The sequence below is a fragment of the Panulirus ornatus genome, chromosome 13 (genome assembly GCF_036320965.1).
Source record: "Panulirus ornatus isolate Po-2019 chromosome 13, ASM3632096v1, whole genome shotgun sequence".
Classification (NCBI taxonomy): domain Eukaryota; kingdom Metazoa; phylum Arthropoda; class Malacostraca; order Decapoda; family Palinuridae; genus Panulirus; species Panulirus ornatus.
This window is the reverse complement of record NC_092236.1, coordinates 24,392,589-24,416,156: the sequence shown is the minus strand read 5'-3', so window position 1 is coordinate 24,416,156 and position 23,568 is coordinate 24,392,589. Positions and strand designations below refer to the sequence as shown.

Below are 23,568 nucleotides of genomic sequence, written 5' to 3'. Positions count from 1 at the left end.
GAGCTACTGACAAACTCAATAAAGCTGCCGTAATCCACTTAGGCTCATCCTCCACTCGCTGACTACCCTCACTCCTCCCTTATTGGATTACCTGATGGATAGCGGGTGTGGGGAGGGCGTAGGTAGTGTGTGTGTGTGTGTGTGTGTGTGTGTGTGTGTGTGTGTGTGTGTGTGTGAGGAGTGTGTGTGTGTGTGTGTGTGTGTGTGTGTGTGTGTGTGAGGAGTGTGTGTGTGTGTGTGTGTGAGGAGTGTGTGTGTGTGTGTGTGTGTGTGTGTGTGAGGAGTGTGTGTGTGTGTGTGTGTGTGTGAGGAGTGTGTAGGCTGTGTTTGTGAGGGGAGTCTGACTACACTGTGTAGAGAGTTTGATGGTGAGTGTGTGTGTGAGTATGGAAAAGGCCTGGCTAGTGTCTATGTTGAGGGCCTGTGTGTGTGTGTGTGTGTGTGTGTGTGTGTGTGTGTGTGTGTGTGTGTGTGTGTGTGTGTGTGTGTGTGTGTGTGTGCGACTAAAGAAACAAATAAAGACAGAACGATTCACTGAATTCAAGCAGCCATGCGGTTGAAAATGTACATTTGAGGAATTACATAACTGGGTGGTCATGGTATCATTAATCAATTAATTACAAAAGAGCTTTAATTAATCCAGATGAGGCTGCCTACTTGTACGCTTTAGATAAACGCATGGGTGAAGTTTAGTTATATATCAGAAAGTCTTATATAGGAAGTGTTATGGTTTATACACTATACATTTCGTGGTGATCAGTTGAACATGAAGTGATGTAAAGTTACGTATTAGTTAAACTGCAGTAGTACTGTAATGACTTACATTACGTATCTACTTGTGAACATTATGTGATGTAAAGTTACATACATGTTGAACTGCAGTAACATAAATAATGTACCTAATGATGAACATCAAATGATGCATATATTCACGTTGGTTGCGTTACACTAATAAGAGTAGTTGACGTGCTCATTACTATGGGAAAACTAGGCTATTTGTCTACTTCACTATGCAGTTGTTCATGGACTGTTTATGACGTTCACAGTAGTAGGTGTAGGGACAATGTGTGTATGTGTGCAGCAGTGGTTGGTACAAGGGGATTGTGTTGACGGACGTCGTCGGTCTTATTGGTTGGTGCTTGTGCTGGGTCACAACTTGAACGGTCGCCATGGTCAGCTGAGCCACAACATGAACGGTCGCCATGGTGAGCTGAGCCACAACATGAACGGTCGCCATGGTCAGCTGGGTCACAACATGAACGGTCGCCATGGTCAGCTGGGTCACAACATGAACGGTCGCCATGGTCAGCTGAGCCACAACATGAACGGTCGCCATGGTCAGCTGGGTCACAACTTGAACGGTCGCCATGGTCAGCTGAGCCACAACATGAACGGTCGCCATGGTCAGCTGGGTCACAACTTGAACGGTCGCCATGGTCAGCTGAGCCACAACATGAACGGTCGCCATGGTCAGCTGAGCCACAACATGAACGGTCGCCATGGTCAGCTGGGTCACAACATGAACGGTCGCCATGGTCAGCTGGGTCACAACATGAACGGTCGCCATGGTCAGCTGGGTCACAACATGAACGGTCGCCATGGTCAGCTGGGTCACAACATGAACGGTCGAAGGACCTAGGAATATGTCCATGACTTACTGTTTACAATGAGGCGACGGCAGCTGTGACATAAGCCTCTTGAGAGACTCTCACGAGTTCACTGGTAAAGGTATCTATAACGCATATCTCTTTCACAGTCAAAGTCATTGGAGGCGGATACTTGTGTGATGATGGTAGGCTCAATCAGGGGTAATCCAAGTATCACGCTGGGAAGCAGACAGTTCGGGTCGACATGATGACCTGTAGGCGGCCCGAGAGCGTCACTGACACACTTCCCACCCCAACGAGGGTTGGACAAGTAGTGTGGGAAGGGGCTTGATAGTGTCGGTTGGGAGGGCCTGGGTAGTGTGTGGGAGGAGGGCATGGGTAGTGTATGTGGGGAGAGCATGGATGGTTTGTGGTGGTGGTGGTGGTGGGGGGGGGGGGGGGGGGGGGGGGGGGGGGCATGGGTGATGTGTAAAAGAAGGGCGTGGTTTGATTGTTAGGAGGGTGTATGTAATATCTGCAGGGAGGGTGTGGACAGCGTGTGTGGGGAGGCCATAGGTAATGAGTGTCGAAACGACGGGGGTGGTGTATGTAGGGAGGGCGTAGGTAGTGTTTAGGGAGGGCGTGGGTGGTGAGTATTGGGGAGGACCTGGGTAGTCCATGTGTGTGTGTGTGTGTGTGTGTGTGTGTGTTGGTGGGGGGTGAATGGTAGAGTTGTGTGAATTCTAGGGTAGTGCGTGGATGGTTGGGTATTGTGTGTGGACACTTAAAGGAAATGTGCGGGCGGTGATTACGTAATGGTGCAAGGGTAGCCTTAGTATGAGGGGGTAATGAGTATATCAAGGAAGGTGTGTGTACGGTAAGGCTACATGTGGGTATATAGGAGTGGGGATGGCGAGAGAGTGTGTGTGGATATTGAAAATATGAGGTGAGTGGAAAGCAGGAGAAACGTTCAAAGTAATAGCAAAAAATAATATCCAATAATAACATGAATGTTTTTCTCACAATACCGCAAGACCATCAAGGTGGTTCACCGTGCACACATGTATAACAAACATTGTCCACATCAACAGTCTTCATATTCCAACACATAATCTCCAGCTTCGGGACGTCAGGAATGGACGACTCTCACGCACATTATTTCGGGAGGTCTTCATGGCCCCGCACTATGTAATCTTCCTGTATAAAAGTCACTGTGAGATATATCTTGCGTGATTCCCTTGTTGGTTCCTGAAAACACTCGCCATCAGTTTCAGTGGCAGCAGCAGCAGCAGCAGCAGCAATGCCAGCAGTGGCAGCAGCAGCACCAGTAACAGCAACAGCAGCAACAGCAGCAGCAGCAGCAGTAACAGCAGCAACAGCAGCAGCAGCAGTAACAGCAGCAACAGCAGCAGCAGCAATGCCAGCAGTGGCAGCAGCAGAAGCAGCAACATTAACACAGGAATAACATCATCATCGTCATCATCATCGTCAGTAGTACCGCCACAACGGAAGCAGTACCATCGCGACGTTTATTTGTGCCACCAGGAGCAGGAGCTGCGAGCAACAACGCCACCTCCGCCACAACGTCATCAAGAGGAGTAACTGTAAGGCATCATCTGAGCGCCATTACTAAGGGCACCCTAAACAACAAGAGATAATAACATAGATATCACCGGTGCCACCAGCAACAAAAACAGAGGAAACATTACCATCACAAACACACACAAGGACACAGTAGCGATTTAACTAGAAACAGGTGCACCAATAGCATTAGCACAGCGCCAGCAGCGTAATCAGATCATCAGAGCAGAGATAGCACGGGAAAAAAATCACCAGCAACACAAACACTACGGCAACATCAACAGCTTAGCAAACGGCAGCTGCAGCAGTACAGCAGCAGGTGAAGCACCAGCTCAGGAGCAGTAACAGTAGCAACACCATCGTATCACCAGCACCTAATCACAGGAGCAGTAGCACCACGACCAAAATCACACAGCACCAAGATCGTCAGCATCACCAGCACGGAGCCGAGAACAGCAGCTCCAACAGCATGGCATCAGAAGCCACATTAAGAACAGCGTAGTGAACGCAGCAGTAGCAGCATGGAACACTACACAAACCAGCGTAACAAACGGAACAGTAGCAACATGGAACGCATGGCCAAGGGATAAGCAATAGTTCTAACATAGCACCAGCACAGCACTGGGAACACCAACATAGCACTAAAAACACCAGCGCCACCACAAACACCAGCGCAACACAAGGTACAACACCATCATACACATCAGCAGCGGCAGCAGTAGGATCACCAGGAGGCAACATAAGCGGCCATGTGTCACGCCCTCATGCCTCACGTAGAGGCAGTATGCTGGCGCTTGCCCGACCGTCACTCACTCTAATACCCAATTACAAAGTCAAATTTGCGATGCAAAATTCATAGAACGAGTCGAGAGGCCTGTTAATGGCGCGAGGGTCGTTCCTCACAGCGGGTATTGCGGATTTCCCTGAAGAACGTCACAGGCGATGATTCTCCTCGTCTTCAAACGTTCATAAAGATACTAATGGCTACCGAAGACGAGTACGTAAATCTGATATAACATACGGCTAACATTTTCTTGTGAATGTAGTGAAAAACGGAGATAAGAAGATACTCAAAATGTATTCAAGTCTAACACATGTTGACCTAAAGATATTTAGTACGAAAATAAGAGATATTTGAGTGAAGAGAACAGTGTTTCACTGACGAACACTGCGATGTAAACCCTCGAGGAAGACTGTGTGGTACATTTAACGGATAAGGTTCTGGGGATGAAAGATGAAAAAAATGCAAAAACATTACATTCAACTTTTTTTGGAGGTTAACGCACCATCAAGTCTGAAATGCACTAAGTGCAGTATTGACATGAAAGGGTGCTAGGTCGAAAATCTTCACACACACACACACACACACACACACACACACACACACACACACACACACACACACACATCCAATAAACCGTTATTTATTCATCTATTCACTTATTTTTTATCTTATAATGATAACGGAGTGAATCTCCAGTTTCCTTTTAATATCATTCGTTGTATTTTCGTTTCAACATCATTAGTTGTATTTCTTTTCGTTTCAACATCATTAGTTGTATTTCTTTTCGTTTCAACATCATTAGTTGTATTTCCAAGCGCCAAGAGCACCACAAACATAATTTTCCTGAACCTGAACACATGTAGTGTCTGTATGGACGATGCTTTAATGGCTGGAATTCCTCAGAACAAACGTATCAAATATGCATAAAACGAATATAATACCGTCATGCCACGCAGTCTAACGTTTCAACAGGACATAGTTACACTTCATGGAGCTTCTCTACATAAGGAAATGGTTCAAGGATAATATAATTCATTGCAGAGTAGAAAAGGTGTGATCTAGTTCAGGAATATCAACTCTTCCTGACCTTCTGTTTCATTATGGAACCCATTAATAGCATGCGTGTGTGTGTGTGTGTGTGTGTGTGTGTGTGTGTGTGTGTGTGTGTGTGTGCGTGCGTGCGTGTGCATTGGCAACGGGTATGCATAACGTCATCAAATGAAATATTCTATTTGCATTATTAAATGAATCAATTCATGAGGTGATTTTGAGACAGCCTTTTAAACCCTGACTCTCACTAAGGCTCACTAGAGTAAGTTTGACCCCTTGGTATATTTCATATATGATACTGTTTGATCTACGTTAGGATGAGTTAAATCTTTCTATGTTTCGGACGGTTAGATAGGTGTGCTTTAGGCCTGGCTACTGTGAGGAGTCATTAAGGCCATCAACATCAAACTACATCCAATAATCGAAGAATGTTTAACACCTTCTTCATGTGTTAAAGATAGCTATGTGATTTCATACTCTCAATATGTATGTGACATCGTGTTTCAGATTTACTGCCTCTGTCATCTATACTTCTCAGAGTCAGTCTTCTTTCAAACCCTTTATTTCTATGGTGTTTCACTTCTCTTTTCTATATATGGTGTTCACCAGTTTCAGCATACTGAAGATTTTCTTTCATTTTTCATGTTCATTTTCTTTAGTGTCTGGAGACGGAAACCGTTATCCAAAAATCCATCTTCTCCACAGTTTTGTTCAGTTTCTCACTTCTAGCCATTCTGAACCAATAAACCACTAACCCGGTTTGAGAAATTGTATTCGGTTGCAATCCAGCCTCACTTCGAACATCCACACATTCCAGATAAACAAGTCAGAGGAGCCAGTAACAGCGCCATTCACCATCGACCATCTACAGAATATCAGTAACCCAGAATAGTACGAAAATTTTGCTTCCTCTGAGGTTTCTATTTTTAAAAGATATTCTTTGATTCTAAGATGAGGAAGAAAAATCACTGGGCGATTCAGACAGTTCCAAAGAGAGTTATATCTTATTTGACTCCACAGAATATCAGTAACCCAGAATAGTACGAAAATTTTGCTTCCTCTGAGGTTTCTATTTTTAAAAGATATTCTTTGATTCTAAGATGAGGAAGAAAAATCACTGGGCGATTCAGACAGTTCCAAAGAGAGTTATATCTTATTTGACTCCACTTTTCGTGTTTTCTTCGTGATTCCAGAGACGCAGCTGTGTACCAGTGATCTCTATACATCATTGCCCATATGCCGCCGCTTGTGAGGCTCAGCACCTCACTCTTGTGAGTCACCTCCCACAAAAAGTACTTGACTCCAAGAACCTGATTGACCTCGTGTTGATGATAATGAAATTGATTATAAGAGATAGCCAGGTAGTAGGTACTCAGCTCTGCTCGACCAAAGGATTGTAATTGTCCCTATTACTTACCATAATGTCTACATAAATGAACCATTTCGACGGTAACTATAAAAAGCTAAATTTCCCTAATATTCTATAGGTATGATATGCTTCCGAGGTGATATAACAGATAATGTTTAATTGAATGAGTCATATAATAAATATAATGATAATACTCCATAAAATACACCATAACAGTCAAGCGAAAGGTGGAAACTTTCCATCATTTGTTTGTTCACGACAGAAATGAATAAACATTTCCATCACATATCACTCATGTTGTTCCATGTCGTACCTCGTTCACCCCCTAAACAGAACATTAACCCCTGTTTACTGCCTCTATTAAAACAGAGCATCAATCCGCGTTGTAATTCATCGCTAAAGCTCCGCGCCAGACGCGAGAATAATTGAGGACAAACTTCTGCAAGAGCCTGAAGCGCAACGCAAGAGTAACTTCTAAGAACAAAATTAATCCGAGTTGAACAACAACATCTGGACCCGCCCGAGGAGCTGGGAACCCAAGCGCTGAAGGAGCGCGACAGCCAGTTTCCGCTACACCATTAACCCGGGTTGTGTCCTCACAAAATTAGTACGATATCAATTATTCAACTTGAGCTCAACTTAAGCAACTTCACGCTCCCGCCTGTCCTTAACTGATCGTGCCCATTATGAAGTTGGGAAAAAGAAAAATAGGACCTTTGCGAGTCCGTAAGACGTTGAATTTGTGAACAAAGGCAAGTGCTATCGTCCTTTTACAGGAGGGTCCGTTCGTCCACGCACACATAAATGCTGTCGTCCATACACAGGCAAGAGCAATCGTCCATACACAGGCAAGAGCAATCGTCCATATACGGGTAAGTACCATTAATAATTCACAGGCAAATGCAATCGTCCGTACACAAACAAGAGCAATCGTCCATACACACAAATATTATCGTCCACACAAACAAGTACAATCATCCACACAAACAAGTACAATCGTCCACACAAGCAAGGACAATCATCCACACAAACAAGTACAATCGTCCGCACAAGCAAGTACAATCATCCACACAAACAAGTACAATCATCCACACAAACAAGTACAATCGTCCACACAAGCAAATACAATCGTCCACACAAACAAGTACAATCGTTCATACAAACATGTACAATCGTTCACACAAGCAAGTACAATCATCCACACAAGCAAGTACAATCATCCACACAAGCAAGTACAATCGTCCACACAAGCAAGTACAATCGTCCACACAAACAAGTACAATCGTCCACACAAGCAAGTACAATCATCCACACAAGCAAGCACAATCATCCACACAAGCAAGTACAATCGTCCACACAAGCAAGTACAATCGTCCACACAAACAAGTACAATCGTTCACACAAGCAAGTACAATCATCCACACAAGCAAGTACAATCATCCACACAAGCAAGTACAATCGTCCACACAAGCAAGTACAATCGTCCACACAAACAAGTACAATCGTTCACACAAGCAAGTACAATCATCCACACAAGCAAGCACAATCATCCACACAAGCAAGTACAATCGTCCACACAAGCAAGTACAATCGTCCACACAAACAAGTACAATCGTTCACACAAACATGTACAATCGTCCACACAAACATGTACAATCATCCACGCAAGCAAGTACAATCGTCCACACAAACAAGTACAATCATCCACACAAGCAAGTACAATCGTCCACACAAACAAGTACAATCTTCCACACAAGCAAGTACAGTCGTCCACAAAAACAAGTACAATCGTCCACACGAACAAGTACAATCATCCACACAAGCAAGTACAATCGTCCACACAAACAAATACAATCATCCACACAAGCAAGTACAATCGTCCACACAAACAAGTACAATCGTCCACACAAGCAAGTACAATCGTCCACACAAACAAGTACAATCATCCACACAAGCAAGTACAATCGTCCACACAAACATGTACAATCGTCCACACAAGCAAGTACAGTCGTCCACACAAGCAAGTACAATCGTCCACACAAACAAGTACAATCATCTACACAAGCAAGTACAATCGTCCACACAAACAAGTACAATCGTCCACAGAAACAAGTACAATCTTCCACACAAGCAAGTACAATCGTCCACACACAGGTAAGAATTATTGTCCCTTCACATCCGAGTGCTATCGTCCATACACACTCAAGTACAATCGTCCATACATGGGCAAGTTGAATCGTTCATACAAACGGAAGTACAATTGTCCATACAAACCTCAAGTACAAGAATCCATACATGTACAATCTTCCACACAAAGGCATTTATTACCTCCCATATCATACACATACAAGTATCATCATCCATATACAAAAGCAAGAAATATCCTCTATATCATACATAGACAAGTTATATCATCCATATCATATGCATGAAAATGTCATCTATATCTTACCCAGATGAGTCCTATCATCCGTTATCATATACAGGTATGTATTGTCATACATATCAGATACAGCAGACAAATGCGATCATCCGTATCATACACAGACAAGTGCTATCCTCTGTATCATACACACGCAAGTTCCATCATCCGCATCATAATCTGACAGACTTTTCAAATGTTGATTTTGAAACACTTGTCTATTGTTTTCAAATTAAACCATTTTGCATATCCAATAACACTGTGTAGCGCTGTAGATCATAATTTTGTATCCACAATATACAATATCATCTCATTTAAATGTGAATATTTTACAGAGGATACGCCGATTCTCTTTAACCCAATATTCAGCGTGACTTTGTCAACAAGTCCATCAAACAAGCTCAAACTACCTTAATAAGCACTTAAACTCTCGCCGAAACCTATAACCCCGTCAGAATTGCCTGATCACAGGAAAGTGTTCGATCTGCTCTGACCTACCACACTCGCCTCTACCCTAACTTCACTCTTCCCTACTCTACTCTAACCATTATAACCATTAACCTAACGAAACTAACCCTCCTCTACCATACCGTCCCCTTGATTAATCTAGTCTTCCTTCCTACCCATAACAACCGTAGTCTACAACCTCACTTTCCATACTTGAGTTTAAACTTCCATTTCTATTATCATTTACGTTCAGTTACCTTTCTTCACTTTACCTTACACGTGCCTTATTCCTTCTTGTCTTAAGCAACCGTACTCTAAGTTTCCCTTCCAAACCCTTCATACATGACTCTGGGTTACCCTGATTTATCCCACTTAAATTCCCTGCTTTTGTCCCATCCCTTTGAGCCCTTGTTATTGGGGCGAACTTGTACTTGACGCCGATCCATGTATCAGGCTCGTCACAAATGTTCCTGTAGATAAGATGCATCTCACATCACGGATGAGGACTGCAGACAGAGCTCGCGGACTGTCCACTCTGTTTCTCAATGTCGTCTGGTCCAAGAGTATGCTAGACACAGATTTATGTACGCTGTGACCCCTAGCCTTGTCAGGAAAAATATAGCCAAAAATAGATACTTTTAATTCATGGTAAACAAGGTAGTTTTTCCACTTCTTCTAAATCTTTAAAAACAAAAATAAGACTATTTTCCCGAAAAAAAGATATTTTTTGACCTTTCTCCATATCGGAGGAGCATTTCTTTTTCCCTCACTCTTTTTAAGGAAGTTTTTCTCCCGGTTCCTACAAAACATCCAAGCGTTGGGGGCTGAGACGAATCGTAAGCAAAGAGGATCAAAACAGGGCGATTCCAAGAGCCAGAAGAGGGTCAACTTCAAAGTCTTCGATCCCTTCATTTATACTCCCCTCGGGTCTTGATCTCCTAACTTGTATTCAAAGGAGGTATTTAATACCCTAGAATCGATAGACTGCCTCCACCTGAGAACCCTCGTCCTCTGAGAGACGTTGCTCAAACGTGCCACACACGGCACTTTTGGTCCTGAGGCACTGACTGGGTGGGCGCTGGTTGGCGTTGTGACCTCAACTGACCGTCATTCTCGTTAGCCAAGGGAGGGTTAAGCCTTGATTATAGAAAGCTGATCACCAATGATCATAATTGGATTAATCAGCTACGTTAACCTGATTTCTGAGTACCCGAGACATGTGAAAGCTACACAGAATTCGTGATATACGTGCATCCAGTCTTATATTAATCCATGATAATTATACAACTTGATTTCTAATCGTTTTCAATAACCAAAAAACATTATGTAGAAGTAATAATCCAGCAGCTCACCATGCATGGATCGTGGTAAGGTGATTGAAGATTGGCGGATTGCATGTACAGTGGCTATGTATAAAGGCACGGGGATAAAGGTGAGCATTCAAACTGTAGAAGTATAAAGCTAGTTGAGTATACCTGGTAAGTTGTATGGAAGAACAGCGATTAAGAAGGCAAAGGAATGTACATAGCATCAGACTGGGGAGGAGCAGTGTGGCTTCAGAAGTGGTAGAGGATGTGTAGATCAGGTGTTTGCTTTATACAACGTATGTGAGATATACTTAGAGAAACAGGATTTGTATGCGGCATTTATGTGTCTAGAGAAAAGCATAAGAGCTGATCGAGATGGCTTGCGGAATGTTTTACGAATGAATATACGATGTGGGAGGGAAGCTTTTAGAAGCAGTAATAAGATTTTATCAAGGGTTAAGGCGTAAGTACGAGTGGGAAGAGAGGAGAAAGGGTTGTTCTAAGTGAACGTTGGTCTCAGGCAAGGGCATGTTGTATCGCCATGGCTATTTGACTTGTTTATGAATAGGGTGGTGAAAGAGATGAATGCAAGAGTCTTGGAGATAGGGGAGAGTAAGCAGTCTGTAAGGGAGATAGAGGCTTGGGAAGTGAGTCACGTTCTTCGCCGATGATACAACACTGGTGACTGATTCGAGTAAGAAAGTGTAGGTGTTGGTGACTGAATTTGGAAGAGTGTAATAATGATGTAATAATGGAAATAAAATGGAGGAAGTGAAGTATCTTAGATACCTGGGAGTGGACACGGCAGCGAATGGAACTATGGGAGCGAAAGTGAGTCAGTCATAGGGTGGGCGAGGGAACGAAGGTTCTGGTAGCACTAAAGAGTGTGGCAAGAAAGGTCGCTGTCTGGGAGGGCAAAAATGAGAATGTTGAAAGGTATGGGAGTTGGAGCAGTGCTATGTGAATGCTAGGCATGGGCTATATATGAGGATGTGCGGCTGAGGGTGGGAGTGTAGGAAATTAAATATTTGAGAACATGTGGTGTGAGATGGTTTGACTGAGTAAAGACAAAAATGTAACAGAAAGGTTTAGTGATAAAAGGAGTGTGGTTGAGATAGCTGAGGAGGGTGTGCTAAAATAGTTTGGACTTATGGAGAAAATGAGTGAGGAGAGGTTAGCAAAGAGGATATATGTGTCAGAAGTTGACGGAACAAGGAGATGGGGTAGACCAAACTGGAGATGGAAGGATGGAGTGTTAAAAGAATATGGGGCCTAAACATGCAGGAGGGTGTAAAGTGCGCACAAGATAGAGTGAATTGGAACACTACAGTGTACAGGGGTCGACATGCTACCAATGAACTGATCCAGAGCATGTGGAGAGGCTGGGATAAACCATGGAAAGGTCGGTGGGGCCTGGTTGTGGATAGGGAGCTGTGGTTTCGTTGTGCTGCACATGGATGTGAGTGAATGCGGCCTTTCTTCGCCTGTTCCTGACGGCGGTCAAGTATAATTTCTCTCTGTGTAGTCAATGCAGTTGCTTCGCACAGTTTCAAGGTTCATCATGATATACAAATGGTTAGCGTCGGTGACACCTGCAAGAGGTTTCATCAATTTTAAGAAATCAGCCTCATTTAGGTGGAATATTTGTAAAATTTTGTCACAGTATCACAGTGAATGAGGTCCACAGGTCACCACCAGCTAATGCAAAGTTAAGCTCATTGTGTGAGACCAATTAACGCTAACTACTCGAAGTCAGAGGCCATGCATCCGACCAATCATCCCTGATATATGACTCCGTGTGTAAAATGCTCGACCATTCACCAGCAAGCTCTGAAGTCGTCTATATCTTACGTGTGTTATACTAAACTTGGTTTCAGAGGTCGTCCTCTACCTCCTGCAGCTTAACCTGTGTTCAAGCTTCCCTAACGAAGGGCTCAGTGTATCTGGCTCTTGCTGACAGGTTTTTGTGTTTGTTATTATGTGTTGTAAAACCAACCTGTCTGGTCTGGTACAACTTGGAAGTTGTCCACCTGCTTTCTGAAGTCCGCTGGGATCTTCCTATACATGCTGGTCGTAGGCGGCTGAGCAGCACTGGGTCTTGATAGTCATGCTCATGCGACCAATCAATCAGCACTAACTTCTGATGCTGTAACTAACACGCCTGATCAATGAACAATAACTTCTGACATTGTGGTTTATACGCCCGACCAATCAACATTATCTATGTTTGATACGCCTGACCAGCCAACACTGGCTTCTGATGTTGTAGCTGATACACCGGACCAATCAACATTGCTTACGAAGTTACAGTTGTTATGCCCGACCAATCAAACCTAACCTTGACGTTGTAGTTGATACTCCCGACCAATCAACGCTAACATCTGAAGTTATAGCTGATACGCCCGACCAATCAACGCAAACTTCTGAAGTTATAGCTCATACGCCCAACCAATCAACGCTAACTTCTGCACTGTAACTGATACGTCTAACCAATCAACACTAACTTCTGGGTGATGGTCGTACCCAATGCACTCAACAAATCAATAGCGCAATTTGACGTTTGAGTTTCTATGCTTGGCCAGTCACCTCCGACTCCAGGCGTTGAGGTTCATACGTTTAAAAGATAGACACTAAATGACTTGGAAAAGAATAGACTACGACACCAGATGTATGATTTATTGTATCGCTCACTTGAAATACATATTTGATCTGATCACATCAATCAACATGTTGGTTTAATTGTTATTATGAAAAATACATCACTGACTCCACAGTGAAATGAAGATCGTGTTTATCAACTATTCACTATTTTCTGTTAATTCCCTTATCTCTCTCATAGCTTCTCTCTCGCTTTTGGAGAAAAAATCCTTACGCCAATGTCGCCTTAATCAGCCCCCTATCATCCCATCTTTTACAGTTCTTCATTTCTTTTTTCTAACTTTCAGACACGTTTCCTTCCTGATGTGATTATCGCTGGTCCTCCAATACATGCAGCACCTTCAACAGATACCCACCATTTCTCCCCGAGCTTTGTGCCCAAGCAAGACTTTCGTATAATTCTGACTCATTCCTATCCTAGGTTTGACTTTAGGGAGCAAATCTTCATCTTACTTCTCTTTCATTCTGTCCTCAGTTTTATCCAGATTTTTTTTTTTCTGTTCCAGCTCGTCGTTAGCCCATTCTTGGTCCTATCCAGTCTTACTCTTCCCGTCCATACATTTCCCTTACGCTACTTCATCTCTGCTCAGAACCTTCTGCTGCTGCTATGCACCCAAGTCCCTGCTACTAACATTCCCGCTGCTGGGGGGTCTTCAGCATACTCTCCCTCCCCTTCAAGAACCTACCCACCCAGCACCTTCTCCCTTAAGCAAGCTCTGTAGCGGGAACAGAGAGGCTCGCCAGAGCCTTCTGAGTATCCTGGATGTTTGACTTAGGTCTGGTTTCCATCATCGATAAGTCGTAAAGAGGTTGCTTCCGCCTTTCTCTGTCAACATACCTCATGTTGCCAGCCGTTGACAGGGAGGAGAATGTAGTTGCTGCGGCAGGCTCGTGGGAGGGATGAGTAAGCGTTGAGGGTTCTATTAGAAGAGACGCATGGGAAAGTAGAAGTGGTTCAGGGACTTAGCATGAAAAGTTTGTATGAGGTTGAGGGATTCAGTAAGGAGAGACGAGATGAGATTGGGTGATTCTCCTTGCTGTAAGGGAAGGAGGTGTGTGTGTGTGTGTGTGTGTGTGTGTGTGTGTGTGTGTGTGTGTGTGTGTGTGGTAGGTGAAATGATGGACTTATTCGGAGGCTTTGGAGATAGTTTATAGCAGAAAGGTTGATGGACCAGGTTATGTGGAAGAGAAAGATTGAACAAGACTGAGCAATGGTGTCAGTGAGAGGGCGTTGACGAATTTAGCGGTGAGGTAGAAACTGAGATTGAGGCAGACTTGGAAAAGCGTCAGAATCAGGAGGAGGTGAGGGGACTGAGCAGCTGGGAGAGCTTTAAGGGGCTGTCAAGAGTGAGAGATCTTTGGGACCAAGAAGACCGAGTATGATATATTATAGAGTGGATAATGACGGCGGTGAAAAGAGTTTATGATTTAACCAATGAAAGCTGACTGCAAAGGCTTACCAGCGGATGAACAAGAAATATTAGATTGTTGAGATGATAAGAAGGGAATCAGAATGGAAAGTGAACCATGAAAGATAGGCAAGAAAATAATTACACATATATTTCCAAATATAAGAGTCAGTCGGATAGGAAGGGACAACCTATATATTCGCCCTAACACAAGGCAGGAGAAGCAAAAACTTCCAAAGTTATGTCGTCTTCTTGACCTCCGTCCTTTAAGGCATTACATCACGGTCAGGGAGGACGGGGGACACGCTAAAACCAATCTATCTTTTGCTGTGCTGCAAGAAGGTTAGGTAGACACGGGAGGAATGGGACACGCGCGAGAAGATGGGTATGGAGTATTGAGCTTGCAGAGCAAAATCCTACGTGCTCTAATTGGTTTTTGAGCTTATTTTCAACCGCCAGAAAGAAAATCATAAGAATGGAGAAACTTACCGCGTACAAGAGAAAGGGGAGGAACAGGCATGAAAAGGAAGAGAAGATGGGATGGAGGGGACGGTGCACGAGTAATGAAGAAAGGGTAAGGGGTGGTGGAGAAAGGTGGCTGTGAGATGAGGGGAGGGAGAAGGAGAATGGGGAAAGATCATTAAGGGAAAGAGAAGGGAGAAGAGAAGATTGGGTGGGAGAAAGGAGGGTATGAGTACGTGATAATAGGGAGGATACGGACGTGATTGGGGAGAGTGTTGGTGGGAGAGGAAGAGAGATAAGGGTGAGGACAGGTTTGATCTAGACATCACAAGAAAGAATTCCTCAAGGTAGCTCAGTGTTCGTAAGAAAATAAGATTCCGACGTCTCTCGGTGACAACATCTCCAAAAAGTCTTCAGAATATGGTACGTAAGGATCATTACACGGAAGAAAGGATCATTTACAATAACATGGGTGTATGTATGCAAGTATATGTTAGTATGAACCTAGACGTACATATATGTCTGTAAGTGTATCCATGTGTGCAGAGACTGAGTGCAACACTCACCCTTGGGAGGGTTAACGGCTACCCCGGAGCGGTAGAGGGCCTCGTCGCTCTCCCAGTCTTGATTTCTCCGGACGGTCCTGGCCGCCAGCAGGAGCAAGAGGACTAGCCAGGCGCTGATAAGTGCCACCCGCCACCGTCGCACTCGGCACGCTTTGCTTTTACTGCGTGGCTCACCTACAGGTGCCGGAGAAGAGGAAGAGAAGGAGAGTACGTTAGGTGGGAATACATTAGTATGTTCCGCATAGCATTTGTAACTTATGTACCTACAGTGTACTGTACTTAGGTTATACTGTCTAGAAAAACTACACTTATGATTAAATGTCTTCCTAGATGGGCTTCCGTATCAGCCATCACGTCAAGATGAACATGTAGCGATTAGACAAGAAAAAAAGACAGGGAGACGTGCCTTGCAGAGTGTTAGGAGTGACACCATTGTATTGACTATGGGTTTACTTAATATGCAACCCTCTGAGAGAATCATATTGACTGAAAGGATAATATTGCTCAAGTTGCATCACTGGACATGAGTGCCACACTGAAAGGAAAATCATAAGTCCACACAAGGTTCTGTTCTAACGTGGTACAGCACAAGTAACTAGGTAGCAACTACGTCGAAATCTATTGCACTTGATCCTTACCTGTTCGATGACCTTTATTTGTGCCTATGGTGTGCCATAGTGTCTGGCAGCCAAGGGCGACCAGGAGACATGCTCCCATTGAGGGGAGGTAGAGCACTCGCTCGGCCACTACGAAGCCCACGTAGGCGGCGAGATTGGATGCTGGGAGGAAGGGCAAGACCAGGAGACCCCACGCCAGCACAAGCAGGAGGGGGTTCGGGTGCCAGGAGGCTGAGTGACGCAGGTAGTAGGCCGGGCAGGTGACCTCACCTTGCTGCACGTTGTTGTTGAGCACGTCGTGGTAGGCGTGTTGGCTGTGATATGTGTACATCTTGGAGGTCAAGCTCAGGTTCTGGCGGGCCCTCCAACAGGCTGTGGCGGCGGTGGCAGCTAGGGCCCCCACGGACACCAGCAACACTGCCGTCTCCAGGTTGGCAGGCTCACTCAGGGAGCTCAGTAGAGGCACAGCGCCCATGGACCAATCAAATGAGAGGGTCGCAGGCCACACTAGTAGGCGGCCATGAACCGCCCATCCGCGGGCTATGCTGAGGGCGCGTGTGAGCAGCGAGGGGGCGTGGGCGGCGGGGTTGTCGGCAGGTGTAAAGGTGGGCGTGTGAGGTGCCACATTGACTCGCGCCCACAATAGCACTACCGTGCCCAGGCTGCCTGGCCACAGCTCCCGGACGAGCGCCTGCACCACAGACTGTAACAGGAAGATTAAAGTATGAACAGACTGTAACTAACCAGGGTGAACATCTGTACCACTTACTGTAGAAAAAGATAGGAAAAGCACCTGAGCGATACACTATAGCAATAGACAGAGAGATCATCTGCAACACACACTGTAACAGTACACAGGGTGATCACCTACCTGTACCACACACTGTATCAGTAGGGAGGGTGATCACCTGCACCACACACTGTAGCAGCACACAGGGTGATCACCTGCACCACACACTGTAGCAGTAGACAGGGTGATCACCTGCACCACACACTGTAGCAGTAGACAGGGTGATCACCTGCACCACACACTGTAGCAGTAGACAGGGTGATCACATGCACCAAACACTGTGGTAGGACACAGAGTGATCACCTGCACCACACACTGTAGCAGCACACAGGGTGATCACCTGCACCACACATTGTAGTAGTAGACAGGGTGATCACCTTCACCACACATTGTAGTAGTAGACAGGGTGATCACCTGCACCACACACTGTAGCAGTAGAAGGGCTGATCATCTGCACCACACACTATAGCAGTAGACAGGGTGATCACCTGCACCACACACTGTAGCAGTAGAAGGGGTGATCATCTGCACCACACACTATAGCAGTAGACAGGGTGATCACATGCATCAAACACTGTGGTAAGACACAGATTGATCACCTGCACCACACACTGTAGCAGCACACAGGGTGATCACCTACACCACACACTGTAGCAGCACACAGGGTGATCACCTGCACCACACACTGTAGCAGCACACAGGGTGATCACCTGCACCACACACTTCAGCAGCACACAGGGTGATCACCTGCACCACACAGTGTGGTAGTAAGAGGTTTACCTACTGTGGTACTGGTGTATATACTGATATTGGCTTCCTACTGAGGGATGTCCTTCCCTCTACAGTTGGAATGTGTGAAAGTTAGTAAAGATTGAATAATAAGACTGTATTATCTATCACGAGAGAAAATGAATCAATTTATTGTAATGAGAGTTTATAATGTTTCGATAATGTTGACGATGTAGTAAAATGCAACTGTGCAGTTTTACTTTAGTATTAGTAAGTCATAAACCTTTATGTTGCTGCTCCGTCTGAACTGTCTACAACGAAATTTTGTAAATGCATTATTGATTTACATATCATGCCTTTTTTTCCTTACTGCATTAGTGATCTGCACGCTCTACACACACACACACACACACACACACACACACACACACACACACACACACACTTACAAGTGAATCAGTAAAGTGTTAACTTTACATCGCTTTGACGACAACTGTTCATTAACTGTTCAGACCTACATATCTTCTCAAGTCGTGACGGAACAAATTTGTTTTGAAGTATGAGGGAAGGGTTGGTATTAGGGTACACAAAGCTGAACGTTCTGCCAAACTTAACCGATAACTTTTAAAATTGGTTCTGGGAAATGATCAGTTTTTTTCTTAGTACATCAATTTACTTCCAGCGACGCTTTAGTGCCTTCTTCTCCCATGTTCTACTCCCTTATGAACTTTGATAAAGAATAAAAAGAAGTATCAAGAGAGTTCCGGGGGGTAAAGGCAGAGAGTGAATGATAACGGATAATAGAACCTGGTATGTCATACATTATTAATGGCACCAGAGTAAATGCTAAAATTTAGTAGACTAAATACCTAAAGCTTCTAACTTCCTTCACAAAGAAAATCTATTATTCACAAGGAAAACATGTATTATTCAGAAATCTGTATTATTCAAGAGTTCACCGAATTTCTCACGCTGGGATAAAGCTAAAGCTGGAGGGAACGATAATGGTGTAGAAAATGGCGGCGTTTGAGAGGATGATGATGGTGAGGATAGCGAATGTGAGGCAGGCTGGGCCTTACCTTGTTCCTGGGTGTGATGGTGATGACGGCGGCAGCATGCAGCAGGAGGCCGACCCCCAGCGCCGTCACGCCTTGTTCCTTGCACGCCATGGCCACGGCTGTGCCCGCAACGCTCAACGCCAGCCACGCCCACGACGGCAAGTGCAGCGACCACCGACCTTTAGAACCCCAGGAGATGGAGGAGCAGGAGAGGGACTTGTGGGCCCGGCTGTCCTCCCAGCAGGCACACCCGTGCCCACAGCCGCTCGGCCGCCGTGCCCACGCCCGCCCCGTGGCACGCCCACGGAGATACCTCGTATAGGCGGCGAGGGCGAGGCAGAAAGCAAGGGCAGCCAACAGCTCTGCCCGGCCTACCACGCCCGCTACGGCCTCGACGTGCACGGGGTGGGCGGCGAAAAGTGAGCCAGCCCCTAGGCACGCCCACGCCCCCACTCCCACACACTGCAACACGCCCACGTAGGAGGCGGTGACGGCGGCATGGAGGAGGACATTAACGACGTGAAAAGTGGAGGCCGAGAAGGCGGCTTTGAGCGAGGGGGTCAGGGAAGGCACGGCGGAGCTTGGCACTGATGACGATGGGAGTGGCACTGATGACGATGATGACGAGAGAGGTGATGATGGTGGCACTGGTGGCTGCGGCACTGACGTGGGGCTGCCCTCACCTCCGGGCAGGTCATACTCGGGAGTCAGAGCGCGCGCCACCACTACATTTATCCTGAGGAGGGAAAACTTGGTCAGTAAAGAGACTTTGATGCAACACTATGGAGCACAGCAAGGAACACCAGAGAGGACTCATGGCCAAGACAAGACTAAATACATATTTTCCTTTAAACATATGTGGGTAATTTCCACTCTACAGTATATCAACTGCAAGTTTCTTATAACATTATTCTTGAACGTGAAAAATAATCTTACTTCAACAGAATACTTTCATTAGAGTTCTTCTCCGGGACTGAGGTTGGGGGAGGGGTTCTTCCCAGGGTGCAAACTGCACTACTGTATGGCAACAGTTATCACACAGGTCATTCCTGTGACACATTCTGAGGGGTAATGGTGTGCAGCCTGGCTCCGTGGCTTCAGAGACCACAGGACGTTTCCTTAATACAACCATGAGGTAAAAGTCGGTGTCATTTTGTTAGTCTCTTACAATAAATATGTATGTGTGTGTGTGTGTGTGTGTGTGTGTGTGTGTGTGTGTGTGTGTGTGTCTCCCGTTGTTTTTAGGCATTTTGAAGATTTTAATCCAAACTCATGTGTATCTTAAACCAAACATGATTTCTCCGCTAGAAAATGTCTCACCATAATCAGTCCATGCGAAGATCTAAGGGAAACTTTTGTCTATACTTTCACTTATATCCGCATACACGGAAATATAACAGGGAAGGGAAACTGTTATTAACTTGCCTGTATGATATACATATACATATATATATATATATATATATATATATATATATATATATATATATATATATATATATATATATATATATATATATATATATATATATATATATCTTTCTTTTTCTTTCATACTATTCGCCATTTCCTGCATTAGCGAGGTAGCTTTAAGAACAGAGGACTGGGCCTTTGAGGGAATATCCTCACCTGGCCCCCTTCTCTGTTCCTTCTTTTGGAAAATTAAAAGAAAATGAAAGGGGAGGATTTCCAGCCCCCCCCCCCCCCACCACCCCCACTCCCTTCCCTTTTAGTCGCCTTCTACGACACGCAGGGAATACATGGGAAGTATTCTTTCTCACCTATCCCCAGGGATAATATATATATATATATATATATATATATATATATATATATATATATATATATATATATATATATATATATATATATATATCCCTGGGGATAGGGGAGAAAGAATACTTCCCACGTATTCCCTGCGTGTCGTAGAAGGCGACTAAAAGGGGAGGGAGCGGGGGGCTGGAAATCCTCCCCTCTCAATTTTTTTTTTTTAATTTTCCAAAAGAAGGAACAGAGAAGGGGGCCAGGTGAGGATATTCCCTCAGTGGCCCAGTTCTCTGTTCTTAACGCTACCTCGCTAACGCGGGAAATGGCGAATAGTTTGAAAAAAAAAAACAAAAAAATATATATATATATATATATTTATATATATATATATATATATATATATATATATATATATATATATATATATATATATATATATATTGACGTGCTGTCAATGGATTGAAACAGGGCATGTGAAGAGTCTTTGATAAACCAATGAAAGTTATGTGGGGGCTGGATGTGGAAAGGGAGCTGTGCTTTCGGTGCATTACACATGACAGCTAGAGACTGAGTGTGAACGAATGTGGCCTTTGTTGTCTTTTCCTAGCGTGGCGGGGTAGCGACAGAATGGATGTAGACAGCAAGTATGAATATGTTCATGTGTATATATGCTTATGTCTGTGTATGTATATGTATGTATACGTTGAAATGTACAGGCATGTATATATGCGTGTGTGGGCGTTTATATATATATATATATATATATATATATATATATATATATATATATATATATATATATATATATATATATATATATATATATATATATATATATATATTATCCCTGGGGATAGGGGAGAGAGAATACTTCCCACGTATTCCCTGCGTGTCGTAGAAGGCGACTAAAAGGGAAGGGAGCGGGGGGCTGGAAATCTTCCCCTCCTTCTTTTTTTTTTTTTTCCAAAGGAAGGAACAGAGAAGGGGGCCGGGTGAGGATGTTTCCTCAGAGGCCCAGTCCTCTGTTCTTAACGCTACCTCGCTGAGGCGGGAAATGGCGAATAGTATGAAAGAAAGATATTTTTTTTTTTTTTTTTGCTTTGTCGCTGTCTCCCGCGTTTGCGAGGTAGCGCAAGGAAACAGACGAAAGAAATGGCCCAACCCACCCCCATACACATGTATATACATACGTCCACACACGGAAATATACATACCTACACAGCTTTCCATGGTTTACCCCAGACGCTTCACATGCCCTGATTCAATCCACTGACAGCACGTCAACCCCGGTATACCACATCGCTCCAATTCACTCTATTCCTTGCCCTCCTTTCACCCTCCTGCATGTTCAGGCCCCGATCACACAAAATCTTTCTCACTCCATCTTTCCACCTCCAATTTGGTCTCCCTCTTCTCCTCGTTCCCTCCACCTCCGACACATATATCCTCTTGGTCAATCTTTCCTCACTCATTCTCTCCATGTGCCCAAACCATTTCAAAAGACTCTCTTCTGCTCTCTCAACCACGCTCTTTTTATTTCCACACATCTCTCTTACCCTTACGTTACTTACTCGATCAAACCACCTCACACCACACATTGTCCTCAAACATCTCATTTCCAGCACATCCATCCTCCTGCGCACCACTCTATTCATAGCCCACGCCTCGCAACCATACAACATTGTTGGAACCACTATTCCTTCAAACATACCCATTTTTGCTTTCCGAGATAATGTTCTGGACTTCCACACATTCTTCAAGGTTCCCAGAATTTTCGCCCCCTCCCCCACCCTATGATCCACTTCCGCTTCCATGGTTCCATCCGCTGCCAGATCCACTCCCAGATATCTAAAACACTTCACTTCCTCCAGTTTTTCTCCATTCAAACTCACCTCCCAATTGACTTGACCCTCAACCCTACTGTACCTAATAACCTTGCTCTTATTCACATTTACTCTTAACTTTCTTCTTTCACACACTTTACCAAACTCAGTCACCAGCTTCTGCAGTTTCTCACATGAATCAGCCACCAGCGCTGTATCATCAGCGAACAACAACTGACTCACTTCCCAAGCTCTCTCATCCCCAACAGACTTCATACTTGCCCCTCTTTCCAAAACTTTTGCAATTCACCTCCCTAACAACCCCATCCATAAACAAATTAAACAACCATGGAGACATCACACACCCATGCCGCAAACCTACATTCACTGAGAACCAATCACTTTCCTCTCTTCCTACACGTACACATGCCTTACATCCTCGATAAAAACTTGTCACTGCTTCTAACAACTTACCTCCCACACCATATATTCTTAATACCTTCCACAGAGCATCTCTATCAACTCTATGATATGGCTTCTCCAGATCCATAAATGCTACATACAAATCCATTTGCTTTTCTAAGTATTTCTCACATACATTCTTCAAAGCAAACACCTGATCCACACATCCTCTACCACTTCTGAAACCACACTGCTCATCCCCAATCTGATGCTCTGTACATGCCTTCACCCTCTCAATCAATACCCTCCCATATAATTTACCAGGAATACTCAACAAACTTATACCTCTGTAATTTGAGCACTCACTCTTATCCCCTTTGCCTTTGTACAATGGCACTATGCACGCATTCCGCCAATCCTCAGGCACCTCACCATGAGTCATACATACATTAAATAACCTTACCAACCAGTCAACAATACAGTCACCCCCTTTTTTAATAAATTCCACTGCAATACCATCCAAACCTGCTGCCTTGCCAGCTTTCATCTTCCGCAAAGCTTTTACTACCTCTTCTCTGTTTACCAAATCATTTTCCCTAACCCTCTCACTTTGCACACCACCTCGACCAAAACACCCTATATCTGCCACTCTATCATCAAACACATTCAACAAACCTTCAAAATACTCACTCCATCTCCTTCTCACATCACCACTACTTGTTATCACCTCCCCATTTGCGC

At 44.5% G+C, this 23,568-nt stretch overlaps 1 protein-coding gene across 2 annotated transcripts in view; it reads right to left on the bottom strand.

Moving 5' to 3' along the window:
* LOC139752811 (protein O-mannosyl-transferase TMTC2-like) overlaps window positions 1-23,568 on the bottom strand; it is a 666,520-nt gene that overhangs the window by 118,697 nt on the left and 524,255 nt on the right. For both annotated transcript variants that reach the window (XM_071668753.1, XM_071668754.1), the window contains exons 4-6: window positions 18,857-19,571; window positions 16,280-16,961; window positions 15,642-15,815 (exon numbers count right to left, since the gene is read on the bottom strand). In XM_071668753.1, coding sequence (XP_071524854.1) covers window positions 15,642-15,815; window positions 16,280-16,961; window positions 18,857-19,571 — 1,571 coding nt within the window. The remainder of the gene's footprint in view (window positions 1-15,641; window positions 15,816-16,279; window positions 16,962-18,856; window positions 19,572-23,568) is intronic.